Raw genomic sequence first — 21,944 nt, forward strand, 5'->3', positions numbered from 1 at the left:
AAACTGAGGGTTGCTGGAGTGGGGGGTGGGGTGGGAGGGATGGGGTGACTGGGTGATAGACACTGGGGAGGGTATGTGCTCTGGTAAGCGCTGTGAATTGTGCAAGACTGTTGAATCTCAGATCTGTACCTCTGCAACAAATAATGCAATATATGTTAAGAAAAAAAAAAAGAAGAAGAAGGTAGCGGGAGTGGAAGAATGAAGCGGGAGAAATCGGAGGGGTAGACGAACCATGAGAGATGATGGACTCTGAAAAACAGGGTTCTAGAGGGGACGGGGGTGGGAGGATGGGTTAGCCTGGTGGTAGGTATTGAGGAGGGCACATTCTGCATGGAGCACTGGGTGTTATGCACAAACAATGAATCATGGAACACTTCATCTAAAACTAATGATGTAATGTATGGGGATTAACATAAGAATAAAAAAAAAAAGGAAAATCTCTAAGAATCACAAATAAGGATATAATTTTATCCACAAATCCTTATAATGATCTAACAACTTTTGAAGACTACCAACTAAATATAAAAGCAATATACTTATGTTTCTTAAAACTTCTGAGTTGAAACATGCGAATAATTAAGTCAATCTTACACTGAATACTCAGAAGCCTTTCTTTCAAGAAATTTGAATGATACTTCCAAACTACTAGCCATCCAATACTTAAATATGTGCTTTTCCTAAAACTTCAAAGAGCTAACAGCACAATATTCATCAAATCTAAATCAGGATCAACTGTAAGACTCTCCAATATTTTAAGAATTCTAGGGTGCCTGGGTGGCTCAGTTGGTTAAGCAACTACCTTCGGCTCAGATCATGATCCCGGAGTCCTGGGATCCAGTTCCACATTAGGTTCCCCCTGCTCTGCGGGGAGCCTGCTTCTCCCTCTGCCTCTGCCTGCCACTCCCCCTGCTTGTGCGCTCTCTCTCTGTCAAATAAATAAATAAAATCTTTAAAATAAAAATTCTAGACCATTACTGATATTTGAAAGACATTCAACTTCAGAGCTATTAAAACATAGGAAAAACATATGCCAATGAAGAAAATTTATCTTAATTTTAATTTAAAAATGTCTTTTTTGGGTAACAAAGAAACTCTGGGGTTAAACTTTTTTTTTTTTTTTTAAGATTTTATTTAGTTACTTCAGAGAGAGAGGGAGAGAGCAAGAGCAAGAGGGAGTGACCATGCAAACAGGGGGCGGGGCAGAGGGAGAGGAAGAGAATCCTTAACAGACTGTGCTGAATACTGAGCCTGAAGTGCAGCTCCAGATGCAGGGCTCCACATCAGGACCCCTGGGATCATGACCTGAGCTGAAATCAAGAGTCAGACACTCAATTGACAACCATCCAGGCGCTCCAAACCTTAATTTTAATAAAATTTGCGATTATGTCAAAATTTTGAAAAATATCTGGAATTTATATATATACATAGAAAAACTTTGAAAAGCAGAAATTTAAAGCAGTTTCAATTTTATTCCCATCTAATCTAACCAAGCTCTATAGGACTTCATACATTATGAGGCTATTATCTCTTGAAATTAAAGCTTTCCTCTCCCTACCCAAAATCTGAAATCAGAAATCTATGACAAAAATCATTATTATTGGTTTACCCCTTCTATACCCGATTAGTCTTAGGCTCATGGCATATGCTAATTTAAGAGTCAACTGAAAAAAAATTACTCTCTAAAGGAACTACACTTAAAGTTTTCCCCCACCCTAATTTTAAAAATGAAGGTAACATATTTGATACAGGTGAATGCTGATAAAAGCAGCAAGCAAAATATCACATGAAATATAATACTGTAATGCTAAAATAATAAATACTATAAGCAACTATGGTTGTTTGCTCACCACGGTATTCCTAGCAACTAGCACAGTACTTGGCACAGAATATATGCTCAATAAATATCTACTGACTTAAATAACATCTCAAGAGATGTGAAGGAATGAAGGAACATAACGCACGATCAAAAATTACACAAAAACTAAGTGGGAGAAGATAACAAAAGGAACTTCGACATTCACAAAATCTCACACCAGCATCTCTTATATAGAATACCATATAATATGAATTATCATGTAGTAAGCTTTCAATAAATCCCAGCCCCTTTTCCTTCCCGTTTTCCTTTAAACAGGGTACACCTAAAATATTTACTTCACAAAACTCAATGAAATTCAAACATTTCAAGAATATATCTGCATATACCTGAATCCATACCTGAATCTAATCAGTAGATATAAAAAGAAAGATGTACTAACTGCACAAATCAGTTGCAAATGTGATGATGGACTGAATGTGTTCTGCCAAAAATTTTATGTTGAAGCCCTAACACATAAAATTACAGTATTTGGAGATGAGGTCTTGGGAGGCAATTAGGTATAGATAAGATCATGGGGGTAGGGCCCTAATGATGGAATTAATGTCCTTATTTTGAGACACCAGAGAAGGAGGTTGCTTGCTGTTTCTCTGTTTCACCTCTCTCATACCCAGCCCCCTTCCTTCTCTCCTTTCCCCTTGCCATGTGAGGACAGAGCAAGAAGGTGGCCTGCAAACCAGGAAGAGAGGGCTCACCAAAGCCCAAACACGCTGGCACCCTGATTTCAGACATCCAGCCTCGGTAACTATGAGAAAATAATTTCTGTTGTTGAAGCCATCCAATCTACGGTATTTTGTATTAAGCGAATACAGCAGGTCAACTATTGAAGAAACAGTGACATATACTACAGAAGGATATAAAGATCAAAATACAAATTATGACCTCTAAAGAGCCTAGCTTGGTAAAGAAATCACAGTTGTATTAAAATACCCATAACATAGAGCAGAAAACGATAAATGGAAAATTTATGAAGGTAAAGTTACTATATTGTTTGAAAATCTGGGAAGGCAAAGTTACCTTTGCCTAAGTAGAATCTAGACACAGGGAAACTGAAAGGGAAGAGAAATCAAGCTCCTCTCTCTCGCCCTCCCTTCCTCCCTCCCTCTCTCACATACACATCTCAAGATTTGGATACAGTAATTTCTATTATTTCCTAAAGTCAGAAAGAATACTTAACAGATGAAGACAAGATTTTGCTTTTTCTCCATTTACATATTTAATCCAGCTCCTACTTTATGTCACGTTCTCAGCAAGGCAATTTCAGCCCCCTCAACACTTGGAAAACCACAAGCAGAAACTGATTAGTAAGCAAACAGCTGCAATAAAAAACGTGACCAATGCATGTCGGAAATATGGCGGTTTCTATTAAGAAAAGGGGATCTGAGACAGCTTTTCAGCAGATTACTATGTATGTGAATAGAGCTATCTGAACAATCTTAAAAGACAAGTGGAGGTTATGCCATGAGGAAGGAAGAACATCAGAGGCAACCAATAGAAAGATGCTATTAAGAATTTAATACTAGCGGGCGCCTGGGTGGCTCAGTTGGTTAAGCGACTGCCTTCGGCTCAGGTCATGATCCTGGAGTCCCGGGATCGAGTCCCACATCGGGCTCCCTGCTCAGCAGGGAGTCTGCTTCTCCCTCTGACCTTCCTCCTTCTCATGCTCTCTGTCTCTCATTCTCTCTCTCTCAAATAAATAAATAAAATCTTTAAAAAAAAAAAAAAGAATTTAATACTAGCAAAATAGAGCACTGCATATTCAGTGAAATGCAAATAATTTGGGTAAATTACAAATGGTGGCAAAAGACAAGATTGGAAAGGTAAGAAGAACCCAAATCAAGAAAGAATTTTAATGAGTAAGACAATATTTGCCTCACCGGAAAAATAAAAGTATAAGAAGGAATGATATTAACTAGTAACGTTAACAAGGGAGACTTCAATGGGAACAAAGAAGAGTGACCATACATCCTAATTAGAACAGTCCTGGTCTACACCTGTTCACCTGGTGTTCTACCCAGTTTACCACTTGTACCATATTTAATGAAGTGTTACTAGTAATTGCATTAAAATATGCAAGTTTAGTAGACCTCTCCACTTTGTACTTCCAACTTCTGCCATGATCCTGTCAGCTTGTTTATGAAATGCATGAATAATGAAGAAAGTCCTCACTTTAATGTGCAGTTAAATCTGAAAGATGATAGAAATAACTAATTTTCTTTCTCTCGCCCTTTCCAGACTCAGTGTACCTAACCCTTCCCTTTCAAGGGTTAATACGCAGGGGACTTCTCCAGAGGCTAGGGCAGGTAGCTCCTTTGGAGGTGGAAGAAGTGGTCAATACTGCCACCACTAATGTCCCACTGATGTATCAGCCAAGTTATGGCCTGTGATTTTGCCCCGGAAATACAGAGTTGCCAAGATACCAATGAGCAGAAGTCATGGGAAATTACAGGTTAAGTATATGCAGAGTAGCTAATATTAACACACAAAGCCAGTACTCTTTTACTGAAATGAAGAATTAAAGCTTCTCTCTCCCCTATGTATATTAACACTCGTCCCCATGAAACTAGCTAATGGATATATTTGTGAATAATAATTTTATATATATCTGTCCCTGGTTCCTAACACAGTAACTTCCTCCCTCCCACTCTCTCACATACACATCTCAAGATTTGGATACAGTAATTTCTATTACTTCCTAAAGTTAGAAAGAATGCTTCTTTAACAGGGCGCCTGGGGGGCTCAGTTGGTTAAGCGACTGCCTTCGGCTCAGGTCATGATCCTGGAGTCCCTGGATCGAGTCCCGCATCGGGCTCCCTGCTCAGCAGGGAGCCTGCTTCTGCCTCTGACCCTCCCCCCTCTCATGTGCTCTCTCTCTCTCATTCTCTCTGTCTCAAATAAATAAAAAATCTTTAAAAAAAAAAAAAAAAAAGAATGCTTCTTTAACAGATGAAGACAAGATTTTGCTTTTTCTCCATTTACATACTTAATCCAGCTCCTACTTTATGAAATGCCTTGAAGAAAGGGGTGCTAGGACAAACTTTTGTTCTATTTAGTCTTTGGCCCGTTCCTGACAAGGAGCTCTTAAAACCTTTGGAATTTCCAGAGTGATAGCAACAGCTTTTGTTCTAATGAGGCGACTCTTGATGGGCTCTTAGGTGGGGACTGATAACCACAAAAACCAAGTTAGGATTAGTAGTTTGGAACTTTCAGCACTGGGCGCCTGGGTGGCTCAGTTGGTTAAGCGACTGCCTTCGGCTCAGGTCATGATCCTGGAGTCCCTGGAGTCTGCTTCTCCCTCTGACCCTCCTCCCTCTCATGCTCTCTGTATCTCATTCTCTCTGTCTCAAATAAATAAATAAAATCTTTAAAAAAAAAAAAAGGAACTTTCAGCACTGAGAGAGGAGAGGGGCTAGAAGTGGAGTGAATAATCAATCATGCCTACATGATGAAGCCTCCATAAAAAATCTATAAACTATGGGATTCAGAGAGCTTCCAGAATCATGAACAAGAATGCATCCACATGCTGGGAGGGTGGTGCACCCCAAACTCCACATGGACAAGAGCGTCTATGCTCAGGATCCTGCCAGGCTTCGCCCTATGTTATCTCTTCATCTGGCTATTCATTTTGTATCCTTCAATATCCAGTGTAATAAACCAGTAATCTAGTTAAGTAAACAGTTTTCCTGAGTGCTGTGAGCCACTCTAACAAATTAATGGAACCCAAGGAGCAAGTCATGGAAACCTCTGATTTTTTAGCCTGCTGATCCAAACTACAGGTAACAACCCGGATGTGTGACTGGCATCTGAACGGGGAGATAGACAGTCTTGTAAGATTAAGCCCTTAATTTACGAGATCTGATATTAACCCCAGGCAGTGTCAGAAGTGAACTGAATTGTAGGACATTCAGCTGGTGTCACAGTATTACCTGAAAGCCCACACATGTAGTGTCGTAAGTGTTCTGAGCGTGAGAGTAAAGGAGAAAACAGAATTTTCCAGGCAATATTTGATTAGATAAAGAGGCAAACATCTGAGACTTTCACCTTTACTGAAAATCAAGAATAACACTTATAATTAGACTATGAATCTTTGACAAGTAGTATTTATTTCTCAAAATTAAACTTTACCAAGTTGCTCAAATAGAATTCCAAAAGGTAAAACTAGAAGACCTGGTTAAAGATCTTGATCACACCCATCACTGTTTTTATTTCACAGGTGAAAGAACAAACTATGAGACACATTATTTAAGATTTTATTTATTTATTTGATAGGTAGCAGGAGCAGGAACACAAGCGGGGGGGGGGAGCGGTGGGAGAGGGAGAAGCAGGCTTCCCGCCAAGCAGGGAGCCCCAATGCAGGGCTCGATCCCAGGACCCCAGGATCATGACCTGAGCCAGAGGCAGACACCTAACGACTGAGCCACCCAGGCGCCCCTATGAGACACATTTTAAAGCTTGATGCATCCTTTTTCCTATGAAGCAGAATCTTTCAATCTTGGCACCACTGACATTTTGGGTCTGATAATACTTTGTTGTTGGGAGTTATCCTGTGCAATGCACAGCATCCCTGGCCACTACCCATTCTCAGTAGCATTCCCCCACTAGTAACCACCAAAAATGTCTCTAGTCATTGTCATCCCTGGTTGAGAACCACTGCTGTAAATTTTTGAAAAGGAAAGTGAAAACAAGTATTACAGAATTAAATGCAAACTTGCAGAAAAAGCCCACATCTCAAAATTTCAAACATCTTCAATTAGTTTTACTATTAATTATTGCAAAGTCCTACAAGTGTACATAAACACCATAGGTAAGATTAAATATTTTACTTACATTTAAATAAAAGAGTGTATTTGTTCAAAACTAAATTTAAAACAATAGCAACAATCTTAAGGTAAGTCCATTTTTGTGGGTGGTATTTTTATTCTTCCTGATTGAGTATCAGGACTCTAGGACATTTCTGCAATCTCAGAGTGCTCTCAGTATTCAGCCAACCAAAGAGCAAAATGTAGTTTTTTTCCCCCAAAATAACTGCTTTGTTTTGGCCTATTTACAAAGAAACAGGCCAGAAACAGACTGCGAAGAAAAAATTTACAAAGACAAAATTTCAAATACAGTCATAAAAATTAAAGACACAGCTCACACTTTGTATCTGAAGTCCCTTTTACTGATAAATATGACTACTTGTCTATGGAATGTGAGTAAAAAGACAGATATATGCCAGAAATAACAATTCAATCCAATCATTACAAAGACTATTCTTTGCTATATAGTCATGACCATCTTTCTTAAACAAAACTTGCTGCTTGAGACTGTCTTAAACTCAAATTATTCCTAACATATAGAAGTATAGTTACTTAGAAGTAACTTCATTAGGCTACTTTATTATTTTTATAATAAAAATCTAGCAAAAACCCTAAAAAACAAATCATAACTTCATAAATGAGGAAGACAGAAAGTATAATTAGTAATAAAGAAATGGAAAGATGCAGGCACAAAATAAAAGAAAGAAATTAAAATGAGATACCATTTTTCATCTATCAGATTTTCAGATTTAAAAGCCCAATAATGCTCGGTGCTGACAGTGGTAGAGAAATAACTTTCACACAGTGCTGGTATAAGCATATGTTGAAAAACTTTTTAGAAGGCCAGCTGGCAATACCTGACAAAATAATAACGCACATAAACATCAACCTACAGATCCCATTCTTCCATCTGTGTCAATGTAAATATGCTCACTTAAGCACTTTTTGAATTTGTTTTTTAACTGTAAACAACCTAAAGAACCATCAAAGGACAGGTTAGGTAAGTTACAATATACCCCTAACAATGGAATACTATGCAACCCATAAAAACAATGAGGCAAACTTTTATGTTTGGTAAGATATCCAAAAACAGCAGGTAACAAGACAACCTGCAGAATCCTGATACCATGTTTTTTAAGAAGAATTAACACATATACATTTATATATACATAGAAAAATTCTGTTAATACATAAGAAACAGGTTAAAAGCATAGTTTTTTTGTTAGTACTAATGTAATAAAAAAATTTTGAATGAGACAAGCTTACCTAAGCAGTACTGATTTCCATAATCTTTGTACATGAGTTTTTCCACAGAATGGGCACAATATTTATTTAACTCATGTGATCCATTAAACTCAATATGCAGTTATTCTCACCAAATTTCTCCTTAACCAAAATAGGGATGTAAACAGAAAATACATGTATGGTAGTCTCTATATTCAAGATACTTAAAGTATTTAAGACTGAAAGTTTTAAGACAAGTATTTAAAATTTACCACCTGTTCACTCACCAAATATTTTGTCAGAAAATAATTTTTAAAGTGACCACATCCTGACTATGGCACTGATTTGTGATATCCTACAGCAACTAAGATAGCAAAATCAAATGTCAGAAAATATTTACAAGAAGACTGGGTTAAGTGACAAGTATTCCCATGAACCTTCTAAAATAAACAGGGCAAGACTACAGAGCTATCAGTATCTATACAGAAAGGAGAGAAAGACTACTTGTCTTACAAGAGCTTATGAACAGGAAAACCCTGAATTTACTAACAGTACTTACTGAGGAAAAACTAGGCCACATTCTACCCATATTCAAGATTACTCACTGCAGAAATACTCTGCTGTGCAAAGTCCCTAGAAAAGGTGGACCTGTCTCCAGATAAAGAACTACTTTAAGACAAAATAGCCATAACCTCATAAATCACCCTGCAGTCACCATGGACAATATCCCTAAAATAAGACCAGAATAAAATAATCTGGAAAAATATCATATTCACTTTAGTACAAACAATTCTGAATAGAAATATTTCGTCAGCTAACAAGCTATCTCACCCTCTCTCTTAGAGATATACAATAGTGCAAAAATTACAAGTGTACTCGTAATAGCTTATACCTCTCAAATTTCAAATCCTTCTATAGCCTATTTTTCTCCAGTTTCATCACCTGTAAATGGAAACACTACCAGCTACCTCCCAATATTGAGAGGTTAAGATTTTTGGTTGATTAAGAATAACAAATCCAAAACGCATGTATTAAAAAGAAAGCTAGGCTCATACTTCCAACTAAAATATACATCAGTCTTATCACCTATATGCTTCAAATCTACACCTCTGCAAAATTATAATTACTAAAATTTTCAGCCTTTGAGGTTCCTGGAAAATAGTCTAAATCACTAATGTTAAGGGTATATCAAGTAATTTACCTTACTGACTCTTCCAGTAAAGTATCTCCTGACACATTTTTTCTTAAATCACAAATTACCACACTCAACCTCCCCATACTTGCCACAATCCCCAGGAAACTATGTGACGTGTCAGTGCTTAGGTCGTATCATGGTACGCCACAAGGAAAGGAAAGCTGGACAGGTACATGAGGTCAGGATTAGATAAACAGCAAGAAAATCTTAGAAATAACTAGTAACACATTCCTGGTCAAAAGCGTAATTTCAAATTCTAAAGGTTTTAAAAGAATTCTCAGAGTGCTTCAGTAAAGAGGAAAGATGTGAGAAGACAACAAGGGACAATGGGTATAAAAGTACAGGTTATGAGAGGATGTAAAGTCAGAATGCCTGAGTTTAAATTCCAATTCTGTCACTCACCAGATGCACTATCTTAAGACTTTTTAAGTTCTGTAAGTCTCAGTATGCGCTTTTAAAAAGCAGAGATACCTACTTCAGAAAGTAGTTGTAAAGATCAAATTAAGATACACATATGAAACATTTGACAGTGTCTGTCACAAAATAAATGTCTACTAAGTTTGCCTTTTGGAAGAAAAAACACTTTAACCCAAAACACAAATCCTATGTGAAAATTCTAGTCCTTTAAAGATAAATCCCAATTTCAGGTTCACAATTTTAAAAATCAGTCTAAGACTCTACAAAGGATTATTGAGAAGCACCACATTCAACGAGAAGTAACATTAGGAGAATAAAATTTTAGAAGGGTCAAAAATACTCAAGAGATACGCAGAACACGCAAGAAGCCTAAACAAATCACAGGGAGACAGGAAAAGAAAGTACAATTTACTGTATGTCTGAAAAAGTCTAAGTCAGATCTAGTTATAGCAAAAAAGGAGTATAAAATAGCTAAAGCAAAGTTTTGGAAAGCAAAATGAGTAACTAGCTCAGTCACAAGTATAAAGAAGCTTGATGAGATTTAGGAAAGTCTTGGGCCTGAACAGAGATCACTGTAACTGGTCAATGTTTTCATTCTTAGAACTTCAGTAAGCTGCAAACCTTTTAAGTATCAAAATTGGTATTAAATAAATGTTATTTTTAGTACTACTAATTTTTATTTTCATATCAGTGTACAAACAAAATAAGGAATCTAAGATTTACTGAATACCTGCTATTTCAAAAAACTCTGTGAAGTGTTGTTCACATTTTCAGCTGGGGGGCTGAAGAAAAGAAGGCTTAGGTAACTAAACTGTTCCATCATGGTCATTCACATAGATTATATGAAACTAGAATTTTCGGGGCGCCTGGGTGGCTCAGTCATTAAGCATCTGCCTTCGGCTCAGGTCGTGATCCCGGGGTCCTGGGATTAAGCTCCACATCAGGCTCCCTGCTCAGCGGGAAGCCTGCGTCTCCCTCTCCCACTCCCCCTACTTGTGTTCCCTCTCTCACTGTGTCTCTGTCAAATAATTAAAATCTTTAAATAAAAAAAAAAAAAAAAGAAAGAAAGAAATTAGAATTTTCACCAAGACTGTCTTCTAAGCTAGGGTCAAGCAGATTATAAACAGAGACAAGAGAGACACCCTGACAAATTCACCTCCAAGAGCATCTTCACTGTACCACAGAGCCTCTCAATAAAGCTTTTCTCCCCGCCCCCAACCCAAAGTCACACTGGTAAGTGGTGACAAAAAAGCCCTACTTACACTATCACATATATGGCACATTTTGGAAAGGCACTGGGAGCACTAGTACTATTATTTTACATCATTACTAATTTGACGCTTAACTATTTTTCCCTTTACAGTCAATGGTGTAATCTCTCAATAATACTCCATGTATTTGGTAGGCATGGACTTTGAGCTTGGGTTACAGAAGTGCCTATTACACAAGGTAGATTCCACACAAGCAGTGCCAAACCCAGGCAGCCTGATAATACAAACAGGACTGCTGTGGGTGAAACCAGAGAAAGCAAAGATGAGCAACTAAACACATCTAAAGGCCTAGCAGAAATGAAGATGTAAAATATATTTCTCAGACTCACTGGGTATTTTTAAAGTAAAATGCTTTCACAGACATATGTATTAAATGAAATAACAGCCAACATTCTCCTCTTCAACTGGCTATACTGTTTTAGTCACTGAATACATTTAAGGGTTTTGTGTTTTGTTTGCTATTGATACTGAAACTTGATTTTGGTACAGAAACACAGATACAGGCTGAAGGATGCAGACACACAGACACACAGACACACAGACACACACACTTTCCCTCACAAACTCCCATATCATTAAAGTAAAAGACCCAACAGTCTACAAAACAGAGGGAAAGCACAGTAAATTCTGGATCATAAAATTCTTAACTTCTTAGTAATAAGATGTTTTGAAGCAACGTGAAGTTTCTGACAGACTTCCAGTAATAGTCCATAAGCATTATGAACTGATCAGCAGGCACAAAGAGGATCTCTGGATGTGGATAAAAACCACAGGTGTGTATACAGGTGACACTAAGAATGGCATTCTGCGTAACTGTGGCTCTGATGAATTAAGTGGTAACAGTGACTGGTCTTTCTCATCCAAGTATACACAACTGATTCTCCATTTTTTCTTTCTTTTTTGGTCTCCAAACCATTCACCTCTGCAACATACTCCCAACAGTTAACATCTTTCACCATCTGCAGACATTTTAACATCAACCACTATCACTGTGCCCCATTCTCCACTCTTAATCCCTATTGCTGCAATACCACCCCCAGGTAACTACTGCCACAACACAGACTCCTATAAGTTTTTCAAGCTGGGAGGAACCTCGGAGATCATTTATTACAAGCCCCTCATTTAGTATCTGAGCAAACTGTGGCCCAGAGTAATTTAAGTGATTTAAATAATGGTAAATAAAATAGTTATAGCAGCTTCCTTTGGGGGAGGGGGGATGAGACGGGGTTGTCAGTGTGTCCCAGTCACTGTATTAAGCACTTCAGATGTATAATGAGGAAATGCACAGAGAACTCAGCCTTGGTCACAGAGTAAGTGGTAGAAGTAGGAATTCAAACCCAGGTCTTACGTTCTCTTGACTCAAACCAGAGCTCTTTCCAAAAGATAAAGTATACCTCAGACTTGTTTCTTAAACCAAATTCACTGTTTAGGCCCTATATAGACAATTCTAATTTTTACTCCAAATTTTAATATTTACAGCTACATCCTCACTAGAGCTGAGGCAACTATACGGTAGAAACCCCATTTTTCAAGTGAGGAAACAAGCTGACAAATAATGTGCCCAAATTCACACAGAGAAGTCTCCAAGCTAAATTCAGAATTCAAGCCATGCTCCTTCCAAGAATATTACCACATGCTAACTCTCATGAAATTATGGGACTAGCCAACTACCAGTAAAAATCTGGACTGAACATGGAAAATATGAGCTCACCTGCACACCAAAGAAATTTAAAATTTGAAATTAACTCTACTCAGAAAACAAAGCTGGCATGCATCAACAGATTTTCTGCAGTATACATGACACGTCAGGTTTATAGCATGATGTGACAAAACAAATGAAAATGACTACGATTTTCTTCATGTTCATACCTTAATCACTGCAGTTATTGGAATATTTGAAACAAAAGGGCATCCACTTAACTAATATTTAATGAAAATCTACTGTGCTTTCTCTGTGTACCACTGTGGTGGTGGTACATGACAGGATTTTAGGTGACACATGGAAAATTCATATTAAGTATATATTTTAGTATTTATAGGTTTTAAAGTCTAATGCAACAAACCAGTGGTTTCAAATCTTCTTTCTCACAAGGGGAAAAAAAATTAACATAGTGATTATATTTCTGTGAAGGAGTAAAACAAAGGCTTAACTTCTATAATATTTTCCTATATTGAAAAAAATCTAAAAAAAGTAAGCCAAACTAGAGAAGAGTATTAAATAATTATATAGATGTTACAAGGATGTGGCAAATATTATGAAGACAGTATAGGAGACTGACATTTTTTTTTTTTTAAGATTTATTTTGGGGAGAGTGACAGTGTGCACACATGAGCAGGAGGGGCAGAGGGAGAGAATCCCAAGCAGAGCCCCAACTCAGATCATGACCTGAGCAGGAACCAGGAGGTGGCTGCTCAACCGACTGCGACTGCACCACCCAGGTGTCCTGGGAGACTGACATTTTAGAAACAATGTTCAGTAAATACTATGTTGACAAAACAAAATTCCCTCAAGAAACCCACTGAAGGATTTAACATCCTCATTCACGTAAGGAGATTTTATTTACAATAATGAGGTCTCAGCTGTTGATAACTACTTTTAAGTAACCTAAATTTTATTTTCTTGCTGTTATGTCAAAATTGCTCAATACAAAGAACTTGAAACTGCAGGGGGCGGGTAGGGGGGTGGGGACAAAGCTGACTCAATATAAGCACAGTCAACACAGTAACTACTATTTATTGAGCATTTACTCTGTTTACCAATCAATGTGCTAAGTTTTCCATGTATTAAGTACTTATGCTATGAGATACTATTATTTCTATTTTATAGGTGAGGAAACTAGTAAGTTTTCGTAAGTGTAATTATGAGAGGTTGACAGTGCTACCGTAGTTTTCTATCTCTCCAAAACCCCTTATCAGACATAACTAGACAGCAAAACCAAAAACTAATGAACAAAAAACATTTACAATAAAACTACCTGGAAAAACAAAACAAAAACTAGCTGAGAAGGTAGCGAACCTTACAGACCCCGAAGAATAAAAGGTTCAGAAAAAACGACAGTCACATGACCTGTACCTTATCAGGTTCTGAACTAGAGAAAGTAGAGAGAAGTCCTGGTGCACGTGAAGGGCCTAGGAATAGGAGAACCACAAAACTGTCAACCAGCATTCACTAGAAATCATGACAGGTCAATCTGAGACCAGCAGCTGGAACTGAATGGGTTTTGCCCACTCCACTAGTGAGTGAACAAAAGGGACCCACAGTGAAAGCTGAAAGACAGCAGCAGTCTTGCTCCAATGTGATCCTGAAGGTGACCCACCAGGGCTCCCATCCAGAGATGACCCAGCATGTGGAGAAGAGGACAATAAAGATGAAGGAAAGACAGGGTCCAAATAAGAGTAGGAGTGGAAAAGAGAACCTGGAAATTTCAGAAAGCAAACTCCATGTTCTTAAACACTTTACAAAACAATGAGAAAGCTCTGTGAAGTTAGGAAAGCTACTCTGAACCATATTTCCTCCTCAAAGGTCAGGAAAACTAATTTCATGTAAAAATGTACAAGAGAAAAATACGAAAGTCAAACCCAGTACAAAGTAAATATAAGAAAAAAAGAGAATAAGGAGAACAAACATCCCTACAGACAATGAAAGGAACCTAGAAAGACTTGTCCAAAAACAGATCAAAACTGTATACTACTTCAAAATGAGCTAAAGACATTGAGAAAAATGATACATGTCAGAAAATGAGTTTTAGAATAGAATTTGGCAAATGATTAGAAATTTAAAAAATTACTTCAGAAAACAGACTAAACTAGTACATGAGAATGAAAGAACATAACAGATATCACAGTAAAAGTACTTTAAACGAAAAAAATTTTAAAAATCAAACAGAATTTAAAATTTCACCTTGAAGACACTATCAAGAGAATAAAAAGAAAAGCCATGAAGTTGTAGCAAGTACTTATAAATCCTATGTCAGATAAAGGTCTTGCATCTGTAACATATAAAGAACTCTCAAAAACCATTAAGAAGGGGCGCCTGGGTGGCTCAGTCGGTTAAGCGTATGCCTTCAGCTCAGGTCATGATCTCAGGGTCCTGGGATCGAGCCCCACATCGGGCTCCCTGCTCGGCGGGAAGCCTGCTTCTCCCTCTCCCACTCCTCCTGTTTGTGTTCCCTCTCTCGCTGTGTCTCTGTCAAATTAAAATAATAATAATAATAATAATAATAATAATAATAACCAAAAAAAAAAACAGTAAGAAAACTCAATTTTTAAATGGACAAAGACTTGAAGAACCAGTTTACCAAAGAAGATACAGGAATAGCAAATAAACACATGAAAACATACTCAACATGATTAGTCATTAGGGAAATACAAATTAAAACCACTTTGCAATACGTGCCTAAGAGAATGACTACAGCAAAAAAGGACCATACTAAATGTTGAAAAGGACGTGGAGAACCTTAACTCAACTCCCATTAATACTGGTGGGAATGCAAACTGGTGCAATGACTCTAGAAAACAGTTTGGCAGTTTCTCAAGTTAAACATACACCTACCATATGATCCAGCCATTCCACTCCTAGGTTTTTATCCAAGAAAAAAGAATGCATATGTCCATACAAAGATTTGTACACAAATGTTCATAGCCACTTTTTGATAACAGAAAAAAATGAAAATAACTGAAGTGTCCATCAACAAGTGAATGTATAAAAAACCTGTAGGATATCCATATAATGACTACTACTCAGAAATAAAAAGGAATGAACTGCTGAAATCCGAACATGGACCTCAATTATGTTGAATAAAAGAAGCCAAAGAATACAAACTCTATGATTCCATTTATATAAAATTCTAGAACAAGCAAATTAAAGTGACGAAAAGTAGATCTTTAGTTGCCTGAGGGGAGAGGAGCACACCCAGGGAAGGAAAATTACAAAAGTGCATGAGGAAACTTCTGGGAATAACGAATGGATATGTTCACAATCTTGAGTGTGCTCAAAGTTTGAGTACAGATGTCAAAATTTAGCAAACTATATATTTTCAATAAATGAAGTTTACTGTACCTCAACAAAGATGTTTTTTAACAAAACAGGAATAAGGAAAAAGAATTCAGGACAAAATAACAAATACTGAATACATGCAAAGATGACTGACATAGCAATACAAGGAGTCCCTGAAAAAGAAAACCAAAGCAAATAATTTTATTTCCTGGAATTAAAAAAAAGATGAAAAATTTGAAAATACATGTTAAAAGAGCACACCACGTACCTGAGTATACTGACCCAAAATGCCCAACACTAAAACAAAGTTCAGAAAAATTACTGCACTTAACTGAAAAAAATTCCTTGGGAATCTAGGCAAAAAAGAGTACACAGCTTTTAAATAAAGAAAATTAGATTATCATCTGATTTTTGACAGGAACTCTGAGTTGGGGGGGAAACAATGGAATTAACATATTTAAGCTACTCAAGGACAAAAATTGAGAACCAAAGATTTTATTTCCAAAATGAGCTCCAAGAATAAAGGACACTGTTAAAAATATATAAATATATATATACATAATAATAATTAAAACTCAGGAAATGTTCCCATGAGCTCTGCCGAAGCTCAGAGCTTCTACTAGAAAATGAACTTCAGACAACCAAACTGACTAGAGATATTGACCTAAGGACTGGTGGTGAGCATTTGATACAGAGCTACTATAAAAGAAAGAAAGAATGATGGTTCAAAGAAACTTACATAATAGCTATATGCTCAGATGATGTAGACACAACTACTTTTCTGAAATGGGGGTTACAAATTGGGAGAGTGTATGAACAATTTTGATGTTCTTAGTAATTACACTGGTGATGTTGGTATTATTATTATTAGACTTTTCCCGTGTCCTTGAGAACCAGAACTGTTGGGGTGGAAGAGGTAAAACACTGTAGTCCTGATTTTGAATTGGAAGCATCAGTATGAATCACTTAGTATTTTATTAGTTCTGTCCACTGAAGAGGCTAGAAACCATGACCAACTCAGTTATAATAAGCATCTCTAGTCTCCAGGTTGTAGTCTTTAAACACTACTTCCCACTAAAAGACATGGCTTGAGAAATGTCTGATTCTAGGTCTGGGCAGGAATGAGCTTAGACCATATACTAATACCAGAGACTATGGATGCTATTAAAGACTACCAAGAGTCAAGTCAAAAGGACTCTGGAATCAAATGAAAGAGGCTCCCACAGGCCAAACACCGGACAATATGACCATCAAGAAGAGTAATTGCAACTAAAACTTATCAAATGTTTAAATCCACCTTCTGTTTATTCAGCACATAATATATACTTGGCATTAAGTTACAAACTGTTACCTTCGGTAAAGTGTCCTTTAAGGAAATGTCCCATTTTCAGGACAAAGTAACCTTTTCAACATAAAATTAATTTTTTGAAGTAGCCAAAACCAACAAATTTGGGGATTGTTTTAGACAGATAATCTCTGTCTTCATTACAGTTTAGTATGCCATGTTTTGGCATCTTTCCCAACTTCCTACATTAGATGTGTAAAGGTAATTTTTTCAAAGACCAAAAAGGAAAACTGCTCGGGCGCCTGGGTGGCTCAGTCGTTAAGCGTCTGCCTTCGGCTCAGGTCATGATCCCAGGGTCCTGGGATCGAGCCCCGCATCGGGCTCCCTGCTCCGCGGGAAGCCTGCTTCTCCCTCTCCCACTCCTCCTGCTTGTGTTCCCTCTCTCTCTCTGTCAAATAAATAAATAAAATCTTAAAAAAAAAAAAAAAAAGGAAAACTGCTCTAGTACTCTTTAAATTTTCCTACAACCTCCTGCTCAGTAAAAACCTACACTATAATTTTAAAATCTCTCTAAAGCTAAAAACACAAGTGTCAAATTGGGCTTTTTTTTAATGAAAAATAAATAGCTTAGGCTGTCACTGATTTTTATCCATGAACAAAGTCCACATATCTCTTCTGTTAATGATTTCTTGCTATAATGTATCAATGAAAATAAAAACTATGGAATTCTTATCTCTAGCAACCTATCCATCCTAAAACACCAAAGAGATCTGATCTGTTCTTTACATTTTCTTGTTAAATCTTAGAAATTAGACAAAGCTCAGTTTAACCATAAAATAGATGACAGAAACTTGCAAATTTCAGAATCAAAAGGCATGCTCATGTTGATTAAAAACAAAAAGATTAAAGCTAAATGTGTAAACACCAGCTGCTTTAATGATAAATTTAAAAATACTTTCCAAACTCTGTATCTAACACCACCATTTTAATACAAAATATTATTAGTAAATGTTAAAAACAAAACAAAACAAAAATGGGGGGGGTGAGTAAGGGGGTGGACCTTGTTTAAGTCCTCTATCAACACAAAATAATCGTCCACAAAAATCAGGTGCAAATTCCCTAGCCACATGGTGATCCAGTCTGACAGGATATTAAGTTTTCTTTCAGAAGTTTTCAACTATTTACAGCCAATGTAGTTTATCAAAAGAGAAAACAGTTTGTACAGACCTGATAAGGAGAAGAGGTTTTAAGTATTTATCTCCAAATAGTTTGATATAATCTTGTGTATCAAAACTCTGAAAATAAAAGCTTCTCCTTTTGATATTGTAGGGGGATAAGTCTGGACCAACTAACAATTTGAAAGAAATAGAGGCAACCTAAGAATTTCTGAGTTAGGGATTAATTTATTTTTGAAAGCTGGCAACTAGTCATTTTTAAGCTTATCTACATAAGTACCAGTTATGTTGCATCAATTTTTAAAATCAAGATGTTCTAAGAGAGACAATAATTCAGAGGCAAATATAATTTTTTTTTCTAAAGGGTTCCACTTTTTAAGTGGAAGAAAAATGTAAGATTGACCACTTCACAGACACATTCTTAAGCTGACTGGTAATTTTAATAAAGCACTATGGAGACTCAGCTTATCTACATGACTACTAAATCAGAGGGTCTTTTTTCCTTTCTAAAATTAGGCTAGTTATTAGAAGGCTACATATATTACAACCACAAGCGAATCTGGTGAGAAATGAACATCTGCTAATAAAGCCCAAGAAAGTATACATCACTTGCTGAAGCTTACACTCATAGTAGGCCTCAAAAAGAATTTTAAAAATAGACAAGACCTAGGGGAGCCAAAAGAAAGCTCATTTAGTAACACTGCGCCCAAAGAAACCTTTCTCCTTCCTACTCCCCACCCCCTACAAAAAAAGAGTACAAGAAGTCACCAAATCTGTACTGCTTTCTACAAATTAACTTAGTGATGGCAAAAACACTCCTGCAACACAACCTACACACACAATGAACTGGAATGGTACTTATGAAAACAGTCCTAACTTCATAGTGTAAGTTTCAGATTCAAAACATTTGGGAACAAGCCTAATAAAATGCTGAGCATATGTAACAAGTTAGCTATCCTAGAAAGTTTACAGGACAGTCAAAACTGTAGCATCTGGAATTTGTCAGATAATCACCCTAAGTCCTCAAAAGAATAAACAGAAGTGACACTTCAAACACCCACATATATAAATATGACAACAAAAGGCTGGATACAGGACAATATGAGAAAATACCACCAACAAAAAAAAAACTGAGACAGAATCAAAGCCACAAAGTTCTGGAAATAAGCCTGTTTGTTAGGGCCAAAAAGGGTCATGACAGGATAGGCATTCTTTTCTCTAGCTCTTCAGACTAGTAAATTCTAAATCTACAAAAGCATAAATATAAAGAAAATTTTAACAAAATTTTAAAACTCATTACAGATATGCATAAAGGAAATAAAACTTACGCGCTTAGTAAATGCTTTAAATAAGCGGAGCTTGTACAGCTGTACAAAGATTATTGAATTCTTCTGAAATACACTTTTTTCCCTCTCCTAAGCAATTCTGAATGGACCCTAAGAACGAATACATGTTTTCAACTCACATGGTCTCTCCAGTCTTGGCTACATGACAAAGAAACTGATCCAGGACAGGACAAACTTCCTTTTTTCCCCTCTTCTCAAAATCTAAATAAGGGAAGAAAGAAAAATTATCAGTATTTTCAAAGTCCATCAACCATTTCCAGTGCACTGTAAAAACAAACTTTTCTCCCAGTCCTTCCTCAAATATTAAGAAGCAGTTAAAAAAAAAAAAAATCTGCCTCTCAACCAAATATCCACCTCCGACTCGAAGTTCTACTTCCAACATTGGTTTCTTCACGTTGTAACAAGAATCCTCCTAAAGGGGGCACTCAACTTCTCCACAAACCATCCATGCAGTGTTTCTCAAAGTGTGGTCCGGGGGAACACCAACATCAGATTTTTCTGGGACACCAGTTAAAATACAAGTCCCAGGCCCCATCCCCCATAAATTGTTTATCTAGGTAAAGTTCATAAATGTGCGTCTTAAGAAACTGCAGCTACCTCACGCAGCCGTTTCCAAATGATTTTGGATGTCAATGCATAATTGTGAAAACGCTGAAATCACACGCTATTCTAAGTTTGAGAACCACCGTTCTCAAGCCTGTTGCGTGGAAGACGACCACCTGAGAATTACGGCGCGTGGAGGAATGACTTCAGAAGCTCTGTAAAAGACTTCCTGAGACACTTTAAAGTTGCTCTGCCGCCCTCTTCCCCCCCGCCCCCGCCCCCGCCCCCCCAAACCTTCTACTTTTTCTCTCACCCCGACGCCTGGCGTGCGGGGGCCTGACGGAAAACGGAGCCTACCCGTAAGGGCGCTGCGGACCCATGACCTCTCCGCGGAGGGGTGGGCGAGAGAATGGGGCCACTACCAGAGCTTCCCCGGCTCCCCTCCCCCAGCCCAGACGCCGGCGGCCGACACAAAGCCCAGAGCGGGGCGGGAGGGAGCTGCCCACAGGGCTCCCCGCCCCTGGGGAGGTGGGAGGGGGATGGGAGCCGGGGAAGCGCCCCCCCTCCCCGCTCCAGCCCGGCCCGGCCCCTCGGAGCCCCCTGCCCAGAAAGAGAGGAGAGGGGACCACGGAGGGTGAGGAGGAAGGGAGAGGGGGCAGCTACTCCCACCTTTCAGCGCCTCCTGCAGCCTCTCGACGTCCATGGCTTCCCGGAGTCCCTCACAGCCTCCGCCTCCCTCCGCGGGTCTCCCGGGGACCGGAACGCCTCCCCCCACCCCCCCGACGCCCTCCCCCTCCCTCGCACACACTCCGGCACGCAGGCGACCGGGGGGGGCACCGAAGGGAGCCGGGGGAAGCGAGCGAGAGAGCGAGACCGAGAGAGCGAGCACCTCCCCGAGCCGCTACCACCAGCCCTCCAACATGGCGCCCGGCACGTCACCGCGCGCACGCTCCCCGCCGCCGTCCTCGCGCCCGCCGCGCGCCCCGACCCGGAGCCCGAGAGCGCGTGCGCGACGGAGGCGTGCCCCCTGGGCAGGGCCCGAGACCCGGCAGGCACCTGCCGCTCCGCCTTCCCGGTGGTGGTGGACCCTGGCTTGCCTGCGCTGTACTCCAGGAGGAACGGTCGCGGCCCGGGGCTGCAGACCCACTCCGTAGATTTGAGTCCGTGCCGTTTGCTAGCTGTGTGATGTTGAGCAATTTCCCGAGCCTCTCTGAGCCTTACTTTCCCGGTCCGTGCAATGAGGGCACTAGTGTCGACCACCCTGTACAGTTGCTGGGAGAATTAAGTACAGCCATCAGAGTACGCATTAAAAAAAGTGTTATTAATAATCCTACCAAGAGGGCGCCTGGGTGGCTCAGTTGGTTAAGCGACTGCCTTCGGCTCAGGTCATGATCCTGGAGTCCCTGGATCGAGTCCCGCATCAGGCTCCATGCTCGGCAGGGTGCCTGCTTCTCCCTCTGACCCTCCCCCCTCTCATGTGCTCTCTCTCTCATTCTCTCTGTCTCAAATAAATAAATAAAATCTTTAAAAAAAAAAAATAATAATAATAATCCTACCAAGAATGCCCCCCTGCCTGAACTCATCATTGACCTACCTTGAAGAGAAGCGATACATACAAAAAAGAGATTAAAAATTTAGGGATTGCAACCATCTGGATTCAAAGCCCAATTCGACTATTCCTGTGTGACCCTGGACTGGTTATTTAAACTGACAGAACCTCAGTTTCTTCACCTACAAAATGAGGGTTTGTAAAACACCCCTGAGGCTTGAGTGAAATGGTGACTATGAAGCATTTAGCACGGTGCCTAAAACTTGTAAGC

General features: G+C 38.8%; 1 protein-coding gene across 3 annotated transcripts in view; it reads right to left on the reverse strand.

Annotated features, from left to right (window-relative positions):
* The window catches only part of PPP4R2 (protein phosphatase 4 regulatory subunit 2), a 60,818-nt gene extending 39,780 nt beyond the window's left edge, over positions 1-21,038 (reverse strand). Inside the window, exons 1-2 of one of the 3 annotated variants that reach the window (XM_044916644.1) lie at positions 20,794-20,888; positions 19,701-19,782 (exon numbers count right to left, since the gene is read on the reverse strand). In XM_044916644.1, coding sequence (XP_044772579.1) covers positions 19,701-19,782; positions 20,794-20,827 — 116 coding nt within the window. In that variant the 5' untranslated portion in view covers positions 20,828-20,888. Of the gene's footprint in view, positions 1-19,700; positions 20,380-20,793 lie in introns of those variants that run through there. The other 2 variants (XM_021694881.2, XM_044916643.1) reach the window with 2 other exon arrangements.
* Positions 21,039-21,944: the final 906 nt, after the last annotated feature.

The sequence above is a fragment of the Neomonachus schauinslandi genome, chromosome 1 (genome assembly GCF_002201575.2).
Source record: "Neomonachus schauinslandi chromosome 1, ASM220157v2, whole genome shotgun sequence".
Lineage (NCBI taxonomy): Eukaryota > Metazoa > Chordata > Mammalia > Carnivora > Phocidae > Neomonachus > Neomonachus schauinslandi.